At 45.9% G+C, this 19,218-nt stretch overlaps 1 protein-coding gene across 18 annotated transcripts in view; it reads right to left on the bottom strand.

Annotated features, from left to right (window-relative positions):
- The window catches only part of RAD51B (RAD51 paralog B), a 682,929-nt gene that overhangs the window by 13,885 nt on the left and 649,826 nt on the right, over positions 1-19,218 (bottom strand). For 9 of the 18 annotated variants that reach the window (XM_065592927.1, XM_065592925.1, XM_024109218.3 and 6 more), the window contains one exon: positions 17,311-17,394. The exons of the other annotated variants lie outside the window; for them this stretch is intronic. In XM_065592927.1, the coding sequence (XP_065448999.1) occupies positions 17,311-17,394 (84 nt within the window). The remainder of the gene's footprint in view (positions 1-17,310; positions 17,395-19,218) is intronic. 18 annotated transcript variants of the gene reach the window in all.

Genomic DNA, 19,218 nt, shown 5'->3' with positions numbered 1-19,218 from the left:
TACAAGTGTCACAGCGCACCATTACTGAAAAATAGCTTACTTTCTAATTTTTACCATATAATTATAAAATAAATCAATTGGAATATAAATATTGTACTTACATTTCAGCGTATAGTATACAGAGCAGTATAAACAAATAATTGTCTATGGAATTTTAGTTTGTACTGACTTCACTAGTGCTTTTTATTTGCCTAGTTTTACAATAGGCTACATATCTAGATGAGCTGGTGTACCCCTTGGAAGACCTCTGAGTACCCCTAGGGGTACACATACCCCTGGTTGAGAACCACTGCTCTAATTGCTACACTGGGAAAACTTTTAAGTGTAGATCAGTCCTTACTGTGTGTTAAAGGTGACAATGCTTTGTCTACACTCGTCTTTTCAAACATGTTAGTTAGTATGTGCAACCTAATCCCTTCTAACATCAACCCCTTAAATCATAGTCTAGAAAAGGCTTCTGGGACCAGGGTTCAAATCTAGTTCAGCCTCTCAGTCTCCAGTGGGCAGCAGTCCATAGCACAAAGCACCACTCGGCACTTATACCCATGCTGTACCCGTTCCTGCGTTGTGGATAAACAGAGAAGTTTGGTCTCCAGCAATGTCAATCTGGCACCTTTCAATGCAGCCCCTCCTTCAGGGGGGGTCTGACTGGCACCTTTCATAGGCACTACATTCATTTAACCAATGCTAGAACATGGGAAGACCCAGACTCAGCCCATCAGATTTAGCTTGACTGTATGGCACTTTTGGGGACTCAAAACTTGACAATGACCGTTGTGAAAAATTGTATAGGAACAGTCTGATTCTGGGGAACAAAGAGAGGTTAATTGAGTTTTTGCTAATTGAACTGAAATAAGACAAAATGTGTCTCCCCTGCTTCCTGTCCATTTCTTGCTTCCCACCACCCTTACCTACCTCCTTTCTCTCTTATTCTTTTACACTTTGGTTGTCCAGAAAAATTACAGGAACGAGGGTCCCTGACATAATTACAGTTTGCTGGGGAAAATCACAGCCTGCAGCAGTAATTCCTCTAGCACTGGAGACAAACACATGATGCCGCTCAGAGCTAATCACTATATTTTCACTAGGCCCTGAGTCTAATCTGTCATCAGCTGAGAGGCTACTGACTCCAGCCACACACTTGAATCTGAGCTCCTTGATCTACCCCCCTATTCAGGAAAAAGGCAGTGCCAGAGGGATGGTTTGTTTCTATCCATTTCTTGACCCCTCCGTCTCAGTGATATAACTTCAATGCATTGCTTATCTCTACTCTGTGCCTAGCATCAGGCCCACTCAAAAGCATGCTAGAAGTGGCTGTTTTAATCTTACATGCAGAGGTGGGACTGGTATAGAGTGGTAGTGATTGCATTGCAGAACTATAATTTGGGCTGAGATAAGTTAAAGGAGATTCTTAATGAGAATGTCTTGTACCTCCAACCTCCCAATACAGTTGGTTCCCAGCCCCCTGTGCTTGATAGGAAGTCTTCGTGTTTTATTTGCATTATAACCTGTTTCTATAACTGAAAACAACAAGAGAATGCAGAAATCCAAATGTCTAAACAGAGTGACAGAGAGGCAGGTGGGCACAAAGCAGGAAAGTGGGAAGCCAGGTAGAAGGAGAAAGAGATGGTGGCAACTGGCTACATAACAAAAAAATTGCTGGTAGAGACTATACAGTTCAGCAAGGATGGGACAAATCCACTCATTTCAGATTTGCTAAATATAAAATACTCTTCCGAATGGTATTCAACGAATGTAGGGTCTGCTTTTTGGGTTTGGTATGGTGGTGCAAATGGACTATAAAGCTGTGGATCTGGTCTTCTGGAACTCACACTGAAATAGGTGGGAATCACCAGGTGGCACAGAGTCAAGGCCTTTGAGTCGGAATCCTCATGGGTCACAAGAGGGAAGTGGGTATGACTATTTCCAAGCCATGTCATTGTGCAGTAAGGGCATCAGTGAGAAGATTTATCTACTTTTCATATTGGTGCCCATCACCATAGCATCTCTGTAGCCTACTTGTACTACATAGTACATATGCTGCACTAGGAGAGATTGACTATAAGGGTTGTGTTGTGCTGGGAAAGGTAGTGGGAAGAAACAAGGAGAGAATTTTATGTCATCAGATCTGGTGTCAGGAGACAACTCATTTAAAATGGCTGCCACCATGCAGCAGTGGCCATTGCAAGTACTTGGTGTTTGTGTCAGTTCTATTTTGGAGGGTTGTACATGGTATATATGTACAGACTGAATTCAAATCTGATATTCACCATATCTGTACAGTAAGTTTCTATATGGTAACTTTTGTGCCTCTGTATTATGCCATGCTTCTCTCAATGAGAGGGGGAACAGAGAGCATAAGGTGGTGTCTTGGGGAGAGTGACTCTCATAGGCAGGACACAATAAGGTATGGAGATACACTAGACCAGGAATTGGCAACCTTTGGCACGCGGCCCGCCAGGGTAAACACCCTGGCGGGCCGGGCCGGTTTATTTACCTGCGGGAAGCAGCGCAGGCCGAGGGACGTGCTGGCCACGGCTTCCTGCAGCCCCAATTGGCCTAGAGCGGCGAACTGCGAGCTGTGGGAGCTGCAATCGGCCGAACCTGCGGACGCGGCAGATAAACAAACCGGCCTGGCCCGCCAGGGTGCTTACCTTGGCGGGCCACGTGCCAAAGGTTGCCGATCCCTGCACTAGAATAAAAGAAAGATTAACATGGATTTACAGCCAACAGTTTATGCACCCATGAGGCTAGGGTGAGGCAAAGGTGAGCAGGGGTGAGCCTTATGGTGAGGGAAGAGTGGGAGGTGGCAGTAATGAAAGTTGGGGTAAGGAAACTTTGACTAGAATTTAATGTCAATCAGGGGCTAACATGGAAAGGAGGCTTTATGGTGAAATTCAAAGACAGGAAGTGACTAAGTAGCTGGGGGGGGGGGGAATTCAAGGTAGATTGGGTCGGTCTTGAAGAAACTATATTGGCTCTGAAGGGCTGACAGAGTTTGTTTTTTGTCTCTAAACTAAACAAATCTGACTGTGAAGACACAAGCAGATGGCAATCAGAGACTGTTGAATCCTAAACCACACCCACACAGAACAGATACTGTATGTGCACTACCATGGGACTGGTTTTACAGTCACTTTTTGATTCTAACACATCTCTAAATAGTCTGCCGTTGTGACTGATTGGGATTTCTTTGTGATATCTTAGGAACAATGTACTAGCTAACAGAAATTGTTATAAACTCTCATGTGGGTAGCTACTGATCAGATTCTGGATAGTGTGGGGACAGATGCAAGATAGAACTCTGTGTGATGGAATGACTCCTGGGAGTGGGAAGCATAATACTTCTCACTCTACATAAGACGGTATAACAGAGTTTTATGGTTGGCTCCAATTACCAGGGTGCCTTTGAACATTAGGTAAAACCTAGGCTTGGCATGAAGGCCCTTCCCTCCCCATGGAATTTTTTTGACCTTAAAGGCAGTTGATATTTCTATTTCCAAATTAAGACCTAAATATTGTCCCCAATGATCCAAAACAAACTGAAACATCTTCTGTGCACAGACAACTTTAATTAACTTTAGAGTGAGACTGGTTAATGTTATTCCTTCTTTCTCCCATTCAGGATGCATAGATCCATTAAAATTATGGCATTAATGCAGACTTTACTGAAGATGTACTTTCTATCAAAACCTGTATCAAAATTTGAGAACTTAAGTTTGCCAGCAAGTGCATTGGCCAGGATGCAGTGGATGGGGGAAGTGGCAGACAACCCATGCAGTAAAGTCCTTTTCATTCCTAAATGTGATGAGTCTTTGATTCCATGGTTTTGTTTATATCAAGGGCAGTTTGAGGACAACAGCCACCTTGTACTTTTGTACCTGCTCAGACAACCCCAGATTGTGCTTGTGCACTGGGTTAGTTCAATGTGTGTCTATTCCATCTTCAAAGGGGTTTTCGGATGTAGGGGCTAAGGAAGGGTGAGAACTGCAAAAGCTAACCCTATTCTCATTAAATCTTTGTCCTTGCTGGGGCAAGCATGCAAGCGGAGAGAATAGAGGATATGCATGAGCAGCTGAGCATCTGTGACCTCATGACCTTTGAGTGCTGTATTCTGGGAAATGTATTCTTCAATTGATATGCTTTTTTATTCATTTGTCTTTTCCTGGCTCCTTCTGTGACACTCTTGTATTTTCTTTGGTGCTCCTGTGTTGTGATTTCAAGAAAACACAGCTCTCTCTGTGTTGAGCATTCAGACAAAAGCTTTAATTAAATGTTTGGAAATAGCCCACAGTAATGTATGGGATAGGGAAAGCAAACAGAATCATGTTCATTCCTTTCCTGCCATCCTTTCTCAGCCCTGCTGTGGGGTGAAGGCCTCTGCAGCAGTGCTCCTGTTCACCCATCTCAGCTATTCTCAAACCATTGCAAGGTGAACACAGTGGGACTGGGAGGAGCGTGATAACTGTTCCACACTCATAGCATATTGATACTATTGTGCACTTGGATACCTGTTAAACATTCAAGCATTTTGTCCCACTTGCAGTCTTGGAGAATATTTCCTTTATGACCGTAAGCCAAATACCAATGTCCTTACTTAGACAAAATGGGAACAGAGCTGCACAAATTAGTCAGACCTGAGAGTAGAATCCAGAGAAAAGGCAGGATCGTAGGGAGTGCTGGAGAAGAGGAGAAGGGCAGGGGCTGATGCTTACTGAGCCGTCTCTGTGTTAGGCCCTTCAAAGGGGGTCTGATCCAACGCTCACTGAAGTCAGTGGAAAGACTCGCAGTGACATTATTGGGCTTTGGATCAGGGTCTCGATGGGAATCTTTAAGGTACTCTTAATGAAGGGCTCTACCACTGGGCCCCCTATTGCAGTATAGACCTTTATTTTTAAATCTGCATCGGGAGAAAAGGCTTCTTAAAGTTCATTTAGTTTTTGATGGTGGTGGGAAGTCAGGGAGGGAGATGTTTCAATGAGCGTGGAGAAGATGATTGATAGGTTAAAGTGAGGAAAGAATGCATCTCCCTTCTCTATCCATAGCCTTATATTCCTGTCCATCATTGCTAATAACTCAGGTTGGGACTACCCTTGACCTGTTGGAATGAGGTTATGGATGCAAAGATGCACACTACACAGTGATAACATGTCAAGAATGGGCTAGTTTGGGTGTGATTTTTTGTTTTTGTTTTTTTTGCTCATACTGTCATAAGGGAGAATTCTGCTCCCATTTTAACAAGAGCTGGCATGAGCTAATGCAGCCGCTCTGATTTTGTTTTACTTCACTTTTTAAATGTTTCTGGGCACAGATTAACTTGCTTTGTTCAGTATTTATTACTGCTTCATCTTCCTTGAAATGGTAGCTGCAGGCCCTCTGATGAATGGATTGGCAGGTTGTCTAGTTTCGCTGGTGCTTTTGTATCCTCTGCTAAAATGCTGTTGTGTAACTTCTTACACTAAATACCCCAGAGCAAATCCCAAAAGGTATTCCTCTTCCTGCTGTAGTAATAGAAGAGGGAGAATAGTTATTTCCTTCTGTTCCACAAGTGGAAGTACACCAGTATCATAAAAGTTGTGCGCAATCTGATCATTGTACCTTTTCTTTCCAGGAGGCTGAGTTTTCATGGAGGCTGTTACATTGTGCAGTGACTTGCATTGTACGGGTACCAAAAAATCATTAGCCGTCTCAATGGTACTACTCATGGAACTACTCTGTGAGGATGACAGCATTGTAAAAGCCCTACTCCCACCAACCCTCAATACCATGGGGGCAGGCACTATGAATGGTTCCTTGCTTCCCCAAGTCTGTGTGTTCTACTTCCCGGAAAGTCACCTTATTATCTGCCTTCAAATCCCTTCTCAAAACTCTCCTTTGCCATGATGACTGATTGCAAAAAAACTGACAATGATGAGGCTGCTGGTGTGCAGAGACTATTGCCTATCATGTTGACTAATACTGTCTCATTGTTTATTTCTACTACCCTGTCTGTATCCATCTTATCTTATACTTAGATTGTAAACTCTTTTTGTTCTGTGTTTGTACAGCATCTCGCACAAGGGTGCTGCTCCATAACTAGGGCTCCTAGATGCTACGGTAAGACAAATAAATAATAATAATAATTTCCTCTTTTTGATTTGACTGATCATCAGGTGAAACACAAGGTTCAGTCCCTGAGACCAGACCTGTCTCCTCCAATAAAACTGTAGGCACTCAAACCAATGTGTTTCAGAAATGGTCTCCACAGTGTTTTCCAGGGAGTGGAAGAGTTGAGGTGTGCACAAAGAGAAAAAAATTATGTATTTAAAAAGTTCTTTTACCTAGTTTGTCCTATAATTTTAATAGGCTGCCTTGCGGGAGGAAGCGTTTACACCAAACAGACAAGAGAACGTGTGTATACAGTATTTGTGCATATAGGATGCGTGTACATGCTATGTATGTTCCTTATGAGCTCCATTTACATAGAGTAGAAAACAGAGGAAGGAAAAAATAAAATAAACTAGGTCTCAAATAATCTGGAGGGAGAGATTGAGAGACAGGGGCCACAGTGACTGTGAGGAAAATGTCAAAAGTTAATCCCTGGTATAATACACTGGAGGCCAAATTCATGTGGTCAGAGGAGCTGTTCTTAGAAGATTTATGTGTTTTTTTCTCTGAACTTTAAGGTAGACCACAACCAGTGACTGCTGCATTCCTCACAACCCCCTCGCACAACCCACTGCTGCCTTTCCAAACTGCTCTCTCATTATCCAATAGTACATTTTTTCCACAGCATTAGGTGCTTGTTTTTACATGCTTGCAGCAGTACGAGGCTGGGTTTTTTTTAAAGTAACTATAAAAACACCTGCATTTTATTAAGGCTCAGGAGCTGCATTCAACCCTCTCCATTTTCACAGATGTGTTGCCGTTAGTCAAGTTAACCCTTTGCCAGTCATATTTGCTCTGGAAGTGAAATTCTTGAAACCTGCACATAATCTGACTTTATGTGGCAATCCTACACTGATTCTGGAGGAAAGGAACTCCAGTTCTGAGGCCTCTCTGCAGCTGCCAATCTACATCAAGTAGCTTGTAGGATCACCCCCCAAATCCCCCATTCAGTTTCCTATCCTCCTCTCCATATGGGCATATCGAATACTGGTGTGGGGCCGGTCTTTAAGGTGGAAGGGGTGCAGAACATCCAGTGCCTAGCTGCAACCCTAGGGCCCTCGTGCACAGGAGCACTGTAGTGGTCAGTGGTGCTGGAACGCTTTTTATAGTGGGGGTGCTGAAAGCCAGCAAAACTATCCCCAAACTTTTTACCTCCACCCCCCCCTTCTCCCGAGCTGAGGCCGGGAGCAGGGCGGTGTCTCCAGGAGGGGTAAGGGGTCTGGGACCCCGTGTGCGCAGCCAGGAACTGAATCCCGGGCGTGGGGCCGGCAGCTGGGACCCTGCGTGCATAGCCAGCAGCCGGTACCCTGCATAAAACCAGGGAGTGCTGCAGCACCCCCCGCACTCCTACTTCTAGTGCCTATGGTAGTGGTTCTATCAAAAAGTCCTCTGCCAGCATATGGCTCTCAGCAGTGTGGAATTTTCTTACCAACCACTCCTAGTTCAAGAGGGAGAGTTCCCAATGTTATCACAGAAAGTGAAACAATAAAATGGGAAAACTCTAATGGCTCTCCCCATTTCCTGTCTCGCAGTTTAAAGGATGTGATGATTGAAAACTTAAAAGATTTAAGACCCTCTTGGAGTTTTTATTTCATCTAGTTCTAGTCTGAGTTGTATAAGAGCTATCAGACTCTAGTGTCCTTAAGTAATTTGGTTGTTCCCTTTTCCTCCCCACCCACTATAAAAATTATGTCTTCATATCTTTGAAATGCCAGTATGTTTGGTTGTGCATTGGCAGGTGTGGATTGTGATGTGTTTGATATCCATGAAAGAAATGTCCAGCTATTAGACATTTCTAGGCAATAGTTTCCTTCCTTTAGGGTCGCTAATTAGCCACTCATAGATTGGTCTGATGAAGCACTGTTTCAAACTTGTGTTTCACTGATTGTGTGTTTTCACTTGATATGGTGGCTGGAGAATTGCATGTCTAGAGTTTCGGAAACCATTTTAATGACAACACTAGCGCTCTTGCTCATGGAGCTAATAATAATAATAATCATAATACTTAATTTTGTAGGGCCTGATTCAGTAAATTTGTTGAGAATCATTCCATTGTCTTTAATGGGAGTTGGAACAGAACAATATAGCAAGTTTTATCCACAGATCTCAAAGCATGTCAGTATTAGGATCATCCTTATTTTACAGATGGGAAAACTGAGGCATATAGAAGTGAAGTAACTTGTCAAATTTCACATAGTAGACCAATTGCAGGTCTGGGAAGGTCCCAAGAGTCCAAATCCACTGTCCACCATGCTGCTTCCCCAGTTGATTTAGCTTCTAAATAAAGCACGTATTTGTCTAATTCACCTCTATGTACATTACATAACTACATTAACACAGCATTGACTGCTGCTCACTATACCAGCGGTGATTATTTCACTGATAGAGAGAGCGAGAGAGCAGTCTGGTACTTTGAGTGAGGGGTTAGGAGTCTAAGTCTTGAGTCCTAATTCTGCTTCTGCCACTATTTGACCTTGGGGACATCACTTAATTTCTCCATGTGTCAGTTTCCCCATTTGTAAAATTGGGAAGGTAATTCTTGCCAGCCTCACGGTTGAGTTAGGAGACCACATATTTCCTGTGTGACTTTGGGCAAGTCACTTAGCTGCTCAGTGCCTCAGTTCCCCATTTGTAAAATGGGGGATAATAGCGCTTCCCTACCTCATAGGGGTATTGTGAAGATAAATACATTAAGGTGAGATACTCAGATACTATAGTGAGGGGAGCCACATAAGTACCTAAGATAAATAGGTAGGTCAGAAGATAGGCAGAATTAGTTATTGTTTATCTGCTGATTTGAAAATGCTAAGTATTAATTTCATACTCTTACTATACTTGATTCTGGTATATTAGGTTATTAGAGTTATTTGAACCTTATAAGTACATATAACAAACATAAGGAAAAAAGAGATTCACACATCACACTGCATAAAAAACGGAAAATTTACAAAGTTTACACTGCACTAGCAAACTGGTGATTTATGTTAATTCACACATGGAGCCAAATATTTAAAAATGTGCACCTAAACTGTGCCTACAAAATACACATACATATACACTGTGAGGGTGAAAAGGCCATTTGCCCTCACAAAACAAGTCATTACAGATGTAAATACCTGTTAGAATGAGCATACGGCCTCTTTTAGAGTTTGCTCACAGAAAAGTTGAGAGTGCAGATTTTGCAGGGACAATTTAAATGGGGAATTTTCAATATTTGGGCCATGATTCGTAAGTGGCTCATTTTCAGTGCACTATAAATATGTACAAATGAACATTTTAAATCACTTTACAAAAGGTATGTAAACAACCTTTCAATGTTCCTTTAAAAGTAAATCTGTATAAATCTGACATTCAGTTGAGTTTATACAATTTTACTGGCTGAGAAAGCTGTTTACATCACATTTACTTGTAAACTGTGGTTTGGAAACATTACACATCTGAGATACCAAATTGGAGGATTATATAACATTACCACTAATTTACACACAAATGTAAATTTCATTCCTCATGCAGTGTATGAAACTGTGTTATTACACATTTTAAGTTACAATGATCAACTCCATGTTTATATAGCCACCGAAACAGATTTTTTCCCCCTTCACAGTCATTTTCAAAGGATCACCTAGTCAGACCTACAGCCAGGGATATAAGCCACTGGCTGGCATAGGTCTTTAAGTAGGCTCATGGTATTTTTCGTAGGTGGCCTGTATAATGTGGGCTTTATCATTCTGATGTTATATTTGTTGAGAAATGAGGAACTCTCTTTGCAAACACCGGGAAGAATGCAACATTTTAGGCATTCATTTCTTCATGGGCTTTGTGGATACATCTTCCTGACACGGGTATCACATAGCTAGAGCCAGTACCTTTTAAATCACAGAATCTAGCAATGAAAAAGCCTTAGAGTATTAGATCTAGTCTCTTTCTCAATATTACACGAGTGTTCCCTATCGTAAGTCTGCTAGTGTTTTGTCTAATTTTGAATGTCTCAAGAGATCATGCTTCCATCACTTCCTTTGGAACATTATTCCACACTTTAATGGCACTAAATGTCAGCAAGTTTTCCTTTCCTTAATCTGATGCCATTACTCTTATGCCACTTAACCGCTTCTCTTAAAATATGTTCACAGGAATGCTCTACTGTTTAATTAAAATCCATGAAGTGAAACTGTGGTCTCATTGCAATCTCTACTAACCACCAGCTGGACTCTTCTTTCAATTTTCCCTTAGAAAAAATACTTGCACTTCTACCTTTCATCAAAAGACCCCAATGTTCTTTAGAAGCATTAATTAATTAAGACTCACACCACCATTATAAGTTAGGTATTAAAGGTGCATTTTTCATATGGCTAAACTGAGTTATGGAGAACCCGATATATGGCTCGAACAGAGTGAGTCAGTGGCAGCAGCTGGAAACAGAATGCAGGAGTCCTGATGCCCAGTCCCTGCTGTAAATATATATCCTGGAAACATCAGACCTGTCTCATGGGGAACATGCTTTGGCCCAGATCTACTTTGCACTGCTCACATTCTTGAAAAGTGACTAAAGAGCATTCAGTTAATTAAAAGAGAAAGAAAATCTGAAAAGTTGTGTCTGTTTCTTCTTCATTTTCCCCTTTGAGGCTGACTTAAAAAAATTACAAAAGATATTGGCAGGCTCAAATCAACTAAAATAGGGGAAAAACCAACCAGCATATCTTGAGTGATTACTCAACTGGGGTCCTTTGACAGGAAATGCAGCTGTGTGACTAATATGCCTGACTTTCTCTTGGCTTCCTTCCCCCTTCCAAGTTCTTGTTTACTGCCTGCCCTGGACACGGACACATGCACACGCACACAAGGTCTTTGCAAGAGGCAAAGGCAGTAAATCTTACAAAGATTGAAGGCTGCATAGCTCTCTCCCATCTATTCTTTTCAACCTTCCAGGCTCCTGACTCACACCACATCTTCCCTTGCTCTGCTCAGCACGTGTCCAGCAGATCTCTCTTCTTGGGTGCGGGGAAGGAATATGCGAAGCACATTTACAACATTTAACTCTGGAATTCATAAAGGAAGGGCTAATTCCAGTAAAGAATCCAGGGGCCTCCTCAGATTCTTGCTTTTTCTAAAAAAAATGGCCATTGTGCACTCATAATCCATGATGACTTTGCTGTAAGCACAAGCTCTTGTGAGACATGAGACTCTGCGCCCATGAAAAAGGGAACATGTAGCTTTAAATGTTGTTTAAATTTGGTCTGGGTTGGAAATCCGCATTATTGGGCTTCCTACGTAACTAGAGATGGGTCAGAAACTGAACTGTAGATCAGAACCCTCTTGAACCTTAGGGGGAGGTTAGATATAGATCACAACTTCCCAACAGGCCCTTATCTTTGTAACATGCTGAACTAACATCCCGGCCACTCTCTAACAGTAAATTATGAGCATGCTTTGATGCTCAAGGGTAAACAAGGGGGATCTTGCTGTTTCACAGAGACAGAAAGGGGAGCTGCACGTGTTAAAGGACTGCAGCATTAGGCCCTGCAAAGGGTGGAGCCATGTAATGGAGAGCGTGTGTGAAGTAACTCAGTCTGCCTGCTTGACATGCCCCTTTCGAACTCCAGTGAACTATTTCTGGACACTTTCCTCACTTGTATGAGACATTGCTGAAAGGCAGCACTGTTGTGCATGGCACTTTACATGCAGGTAAGAGAAGAACTGGTGTAATCCTAACCCCACTGAAATCAATGGGAGTTTTGTCACTGACTTCAGTGGGTCCAGGATTTTACCCAAGGGCTCTTTCTGCTTGCCTTACTCATGAGAATTGCTCCCATTGACTTTACTGGGTGTCCTATGGCAGCCCTTGACCAGGGCACCCTCCTGCATCAAGCTGCAGCACTAACAATGTGCCTGCCTCAGTTTCCCCTTCAGTGGCTCCCTAAAAATAGTCCAAATGATCTTTCTAAGTATAAATAGCTCTTGCAGGGTTCATTTCTTACAGCAGAAAGTGCTGTGCATATAAACCATAACAAATCAACCCCCCAGAGAGTCCATCAACTAGGGGTGGCAGGTATCATAGGCTGGGAGAGGCTGTGCCCACCCAAACAGCCTGGAGTGGCCATGCCCATGCTCTGCCCTCAGTCCCCCTCCTGTTATTCCCAGGGGCTGGACGGCTTGTTGCGGGGACTTGAGGCGGCTGGCCCTGGGACCGCGCTGCCCTGCTACCTGGTGCTGGGGGCGCTGCTGTCGCACTGCAAGGCCCCCTGGGGCAGGGGCTGTCCCGGCCGTGCCACCCGGTGCTAGGGCCCACTGTGGGGGTGCCCTCGGCTCCTGTGGAGAGGGGGGGCTAACAGGGAGGAGGAGGGGCAGGGCCTCAGGCAGAAGGGGAGGGACTGGGGGCTTGCCTCCCCCAGCGGCCGGATCACCGACTGCCTATGCCATCAACGTACAGCTCCAACATCCCTCACCGCACTCACCTCCCATGTATTATTCCAGCGTCCCTCACCCCAGCCTTCAGTTCTCTCTGGACCTCCAGCTCAAAGAACCAGCAGGCATCTCCCTCTTCTGCCTTCTCTGGCTCAGGAAGATGAACAAGCCTGCCTGTCCCTCTACTGGCTTCCTGGCAACTCCTCCCTCTTACCAGGGAGGGCCTGCAGAGCCTTCTGCTCACTGCAGATCCCCCCTCCAGGGCACCACTCTGCTGCTCCTTCTGTCTCTCTCATGTGCTCAGGAAACTCTCACCTACCCCTTCCTTCCGTCTTTCAGGGACCTCTGAGGCAGCTCTCACCTGCCTTTGTTTTCTGACTGACTCCATCTGAACTCTAAGGCAGCTCTGATTCACCAGGTCTCCCTCCCATATAGGGCCCATCTTTGAAGCCCAATCTGGATCAGCTGCTGAGTCCCAAGTGCACTGGCCTTTTCCTTCTTTTCCCGCATGAGTGAAGCAAGCAGGATTTGGCCCTAAGTCTGATTGCAACAAGAGAGTTTAGCAAATGGTGGTGGATTTTGGAGAAGGGGAAAACAAACGAAAGCACAAGAGGACCTGCTCTTGAGAGAGCATTCATTCCAAGGAAACCAGAACATTCATATTGTTTGTGCCCTGGTGCTCTCAGGAGGCAGGGTTCACCATAGGCGCCGACCATAGGGCAAAGTTAGTGACTGCTCAGCACCCCCCACCAGCCAAGCTCCCCTCACCCCCTGCCAGGGCTGACGAGGGGGGTGGGGTGGAGGAAGCCAGTACAAATTACCGGGGCCCAGTGGTCCGGAAGGGGGCCCGGCTCCTCCCCCTGCCTCGTCAGCCCTGTTTAGCCGGCCTGCCCTTGCTGGGGAGCCTGAAAATTTTTTTTCACCGGGGCCCGAACTCACCCCAACCCCCTGTCCCAGCCTGGAGCCCCCTCCCACACTCCAAAACCTTCAGCCCGGAGCCCCCTCAAAGGGGTGAAAGTAACTTACGGGACTTATGGGTACTGCCGGAGTCCTGAGGGGGGCATGGCCTCAACAGGAAGAGGCAGGGCCTCTCAAGATTTAAAGGCCCTGGGGCACCGGCTGTGGCTGGGAGCCCCAGGGCCTTTAAATCAACCCGGGGCTCCCAGCTGCAGAGATGGGTAGGAGCCCCCAGGGCTCAGGGGCAAATTAAAGGGCCCTTTAAATCCTGGCCCCAGCCCAGCCGCCGGAGCTGTGGGCAGGATTTAAAAGGCTCTGGGCTCCCACAGCTGCAGGAGCTCCGAACCCTTTAAATCGCGGCCCCAGCCCAGGCGCCGAGCTGCTTGGGCAATAAATATTCCTGCTTGGAGCTGCTCTGTGCACAGGCCCTGCTCAGCACCGATTCGGGGCTTTGGCCGGCCTGGGACCCCTCCCTGGAAAGGGTGAGCATGGTGGCACCCCGCAGCGATGCATCCTCTGGCCAGGGCCAGCAGCTCACGCTACCTGCAGGGAAGTGGGGACTCTGCAGGCTGCCCTTGGTGCTCCCTGCTCCTGTGTGGGCCTGGGGCTGCCCCGCTGCTGGGGCTCTGGGGTCCTGCCCCGGCGCTCCCCAAGCAGTGACTGCTCAAGTCCTGGGCCAGCCTCTGGCCCTGCCACCAGCCAGGCTGCCCCACGGCAGCTGCCTCCCTTGGGTGAATTGGACTCCCCCACACTGGAGGGGCTCGGAGCGGCCTGGGAAGGAAACGTGCCGGGGCAAAGAGGGGCTGCTCAGCCCTGATTGGAGGGCTCTGGCTGCCCCTGGACAGAGTGGGGGCAGGGTGTTCCAAGAGCCGGTTACACCCCAAAGGGACTGTTCAGTCACTGAGCCTGACCCCCACCTAGTCCAGGGCAGAGCCCCTGGGAGCCCCGTGTCCAGCTCACAAGGGCTGCTAGCGCTCGGCGAGCCCCTCGGGGTACAAGCCTCTGGCTGGGGGAGCCGGCCCGGGGGCAAAGCCGCTCTCTGACTGCATCTGCCCTGAGCTCCCTGCGTCCCCTGCTAGCCGCTGCTCCCTGGGGCGCTGACGGACCGGGACCAAGCAGCCCTTCCCCAGACATGCTGCCCAGCCCAGTCCCGCTTGCCCAAGCCTCGGCTCCCCACAGAGCGCTGTCCCAAGCCCCTGCCATGTTCTCACCCTCTCCTGGGTGCATGGGCCCCAGCCCGGCTGCCAGAGCTGTGGGCGGGATTTAAAGGGCTCTGGGCTCCCCACAGCGGCGGGAGCTCCAAGCCGTTTAAATCCCGGCCCCAGCCCAGCTGCCGGAGCTGCTGGGGGGGATTTAAAGGGCTCTGGGCTCCCTGCAGCCGCGGGAGCTCTGAGCCCTTTAAATCCCAGCCTCAGCCCGGGCACCGAGCTGCAGGCAGGATTTAAAGGGCTCTGGGCTCCCCGCAGCAGCTCTGAGCCCTTTAAATCCCGGCCCCAGCCCAGCCGCCGGAGCTGCGGGCAGGAGCCCAGAGCCCTTTAAATCCCGGCCGCGGAAGTCAGTGCGGTCCGGCACGGAATACTAGCTCTTGCCGGTACGCCGTACCGTACGGTTCCGGCTTACTTTCACCTCTGCCCCTCCTACACTCCAAACCCCTCATCTCCGGCCCCAGCCTGGAGCCCACACCCCCAACCGGAGCCCTCACCCCCTCTCACACCACAACTCCCTGCCCCAGCCCGATGAAAATAAATGAGTGAGCCAGTGTGGGGGAGAGCAAGTGGGGGTGTGGCCTCAGGGGCGGGGCAAGGGTGTTTGGTTTTCTGTAAATGGAAAGTTGGCAACCTTAGGTGTCTCCTTTCAGATTGTGTTGGAACATGGCAGACTGTTTTCAGAAAGGCCAGCAGAATAAAAAACCTGGGATAAAAACCATTACAATGCACACTAAGTATGCCCATTTTCACAAAGTACTCATGTTCCACTTCTCTCTGACTGGTTAATATGTGGCTGCCAGCATTTTGGCTAGATTAACGTGGTTTTGAACTTGGGTGCATGAGTTTCTAGTGCATGTTAGTTAAGTAGCAGTTTCCATGTGCTGCTGTCTATTGGACAGTAGAGAGAGTGTTTCTAGGACTTCAGACGCACTCGGCTTTCATTTTCTACTACCACACATGCTCTTCCCTAAAACGTCTCTCCACATCTTTAACTTTAACTAAAGAAGTGCAAGCAGAAGTAACCTGCATGTTAACACCTCCAAATTTCTCCCCTATGATATCTGAGAAGGACTTCGAGACTATTTGTTGATTTGCCCTCTTTAAAACCCCAATTACTCAATTATGCAGAAGTAAAATGACTCTCTGTGTTGCCCTGTGGTTAAAGTGGGGAATCAGGACTGTTGGAGACAATTTTAGCTCTCGTGCATATGTTGCTTTGGCCAGGAATTGAACCCATGTCTCCTGTGTGGGTGTGACGTTGCGCAGTCTATATGGTTTTATAAAAACATAATAAGAAGTGAATATAATGTAACTGGAATAGTTTTATAAAAATATGATAAATGAATATAATGTAACTGGAATATGCTTCATGCAAAAGGTCTCTTGTAAGGTATCATTACAAAGTTTATAATCTACTGAGTGTGATCATCCTATTTGTATAAATGTACCACTCTTGTATCTAAAACTAGAAATATGAAATATAACTCTGAGGGCCTATTGTAATTATGCAAAGTGTGGGCCATTAATAGTGGTTTGGAATCTTGATGACTCCCATTAACCAGGACCATTGTCTGCAGATGGCTGTGTTTACCTGTTAGTCTTCCTGTATATGTGTGTGCTGGCAAGTGGGTAATGAAGTCTTGCAGTGACATGTGATCATGTCACCTGACCTGGAATCCATCTTTAACCTGGGTGCTTTTCAAGTGAGGGGGGAGTGAAAACCCAGAGGGACAAAGGGTTCCCACCTTATGCAAAAGATATATGAAAGGGTGGAAGAGAACAGAGGGGGAGAGGAGCCATCATGAAGAATCCCCTAGCTATCACCTGAGCTGCAACAAGAGCTGTACCAGGGGAAAGAATTGTGCCCAGTCCTAGAAGATGTCCAGTCTGAGAAAAAAATTACTGAAGTATCTCTGAGGGTGAGATTATCTGTATTCAGTTTGATTAGACATAGATTTGTGTATTTTATTTTACTTGGTGACTTACTTTGTTCTGTCTGTTACTACTTGGAACCACTTAAATCCCACTTTCTGTATTTAATAAAATCACTTTCTACTTAGTAATTAGAGTATGTATTAATACTTGGGGGAGCAAACAGCTGTGCATCTCTCTCTATCAGTGTTATAGAGGGCGAACAATTTATGAGTTTGCCCTGCATAAGCTTTATGCAGGGTAAAATGGATTTATTTGGGTTTAGACTCCATTGGGAGTTGGGCATCTGAGTGCTAAAGACAAGCACACTTCTGTGAGCTGTTTTCAGATAAACTTGCAGCTTTGGGGCAAGTGATTCAGACCCTGGGTCTGTGTTGGAGCAGATGGGAGTGTCTGGCTCAGCAAGACAGGGTGCTGGAGTCCTGAGCTGGCAGGGAAAACAGAAGCAGGGGTAGTCTTTGCACATCGGGTGGCAACTCCCAAGGGGGTTTCTGTGATCCAACCCATCACAGTGGGAAGCAAGAATTTTACCACTGAGCCACCAATGCTCTGATTTTAGTTTGACTGCAACTGCATTGAAATCAACAGTTGCACCAGGCCTAAATTAGGTATCATACCTTGCCATGTCACTGACTTGCTGTTTGAACTTGTGAGAGTTATTTACCTTCTCTGAGACAAATGCATCCTTGCTGTGACTCCACTGAGTTACATAGGGGATGAGTGGTCTTCTGTACCTCAGTTTCCCCATCTGTAGCATGGGAACAGTAATAGCCATGTCACGGGGAGTTGTCAGTGTTCATTAATGTTTTTGAAGAGCTTTGAGATCCTTGGATGAAAGGTGCAATATTAATGCAAAGTAGTCTAGGCTATTCCTTCCTTTTTTAGTGACTCCGCCTTGCCGCTGGTACTGTACCCTCACATTCCTGAATTAAGCTTGCTCGAGGGATTTTATTCCACTTTAGTTTAGAATCATTGTTTGCTTCCTTAGAAAAGATGCTGGAATGCACCTTTAAATATAGCAAATCTCAAATATTCAGATAGCTGGGGCCCGAGGCAGTTGCAATTACCTTCACCTGACCCTCCTCCCCAGCCCTCTAGTACATATAAGGAGGAAGGTTAGAAGTGTTTTATACATGGATGTTTTGGAATTTTTTAATATATATCTATAAAAAGCCTTCTAGCTATACTGATCGCTAAACATATTTCAGCATATAGAATAATTTTGCAGATTAGGTGTCCTAGGCTATGGAAATAATTGCACTTGGATTGTGCTATTGTAGGTTTACAGTGGAGGGGTACAAAAAAGAATTTTTGAGTTCATTACAAAAAGGCATGGTCCAAAGCTCGGAGCACAAGAGAATTCTCTGGGAGCAGAGAATTCCTGAGTTCTAAACCCAGATACCTCAGTGGCCTTGGGAAAACAAGCCCTCTCATTTTCCTTATCTGTAAAATGGAAATACCGATACTCTCCTGTTTCACAGAGGTTTTGTTATAATTAGTTCCTCAATGTTTCTAAAAGGTTTTGCCCAAGCTAAGTATTAATTGTTATGCGTTTTGCTATTTCATTGCAAATGGGAAGAGATAGGGTGCGCTGGAGTTCCTGATGTGCTATTCTGTGCAGTTAGCAAGAGCTAATACTCCTTTCTGGTAACCTTTGTGCTAGTTAATTATATTGCATAAGCAGAATTCATGCACAGACCTCCCCGGCTGCTACCTTACAGCTATGGAATGGAGGACGGGGGGTTTGGAAAGCAGGTAACAGCTATGCAAATTAAAGTGAGGAAACTGCAGTTGGAAGCTTTGGAATATACGTGTTCTATACAAGCGCTATCTGCCTGCTTACTCAGAGCAGCTTTGCGTCTCTGTGACAGTGCTCCTCATTCACAATGTAGTGTCCAGGGTACAACTCCTCAGCTTCACAAATGGAGAAGACCTTAAAGCACATGCAAGACATGGTGGTCACGCATGCACTGTAGCTCTTGAATTTCCCTCTCCCTTTCAGTGAAACGTGGTGACAGAAAGCCACCACCCAGTAAAGGCCTCATGAAATGATCAGCTGAAGAACCAGGTTGTGAAGAGTGGCAGATGCTGGAAAATATTGCAGTGAATGATCATTTTCACTAGGACAAAGTATATTGGGCCTCATTCACAGTAGTCCTATGGTGGCTTTGTGCTGGGGAATTTCCCTGGTGTACCAAGTCCCCGGCAGATATACAGTTGGCATAGCTGACTCTATGTCATCCTCCATAGACGTTCCTGGGGCAGAAGACTGGGGGCATTCCTGGGAAGAAAGGAGGCACTACTTGGATATTCTTACACCCCCATGTAATCCCAGATACCAAGATGGGCCATAAGGGCAGTTGGCAGCTGAGTAAGGCTGGGCAACCCCATAGTTGCTGTAATAGGTGCTGAGGGTTGAACTGACTTCTAGAAGCTTCAGCACAGGAGAGGTGTAAAGCCACTTCTGTCCTTTCCTCAGTTCTTGTGCCAAGCTCATTTTAAGTGCAGGGATAAGTTTGGCACATTGCCTCTAGGATTCATCAATCCAGGTACTACTTCCCATGAGGCAAAC

The sequence above is a fragment of the Chrysemys picta genome, chromosome 4, assembly GCF_011386835.1.
Source record: "Chrysemys picta bellii isolate R12L10 chromosome 4, ASM1138683v2, whole genome shotgun sequence".
NCBI lineage: Eukaryota > Metazoa > Chordata > Testudines > Emydidae > Chrysemys > Chrysemys picta.
The sequence above is the reverse complement of the archived record's forward strand: the minus strand, read 5'-3'. Positions and strand labels throughout refer to the sequence as shown.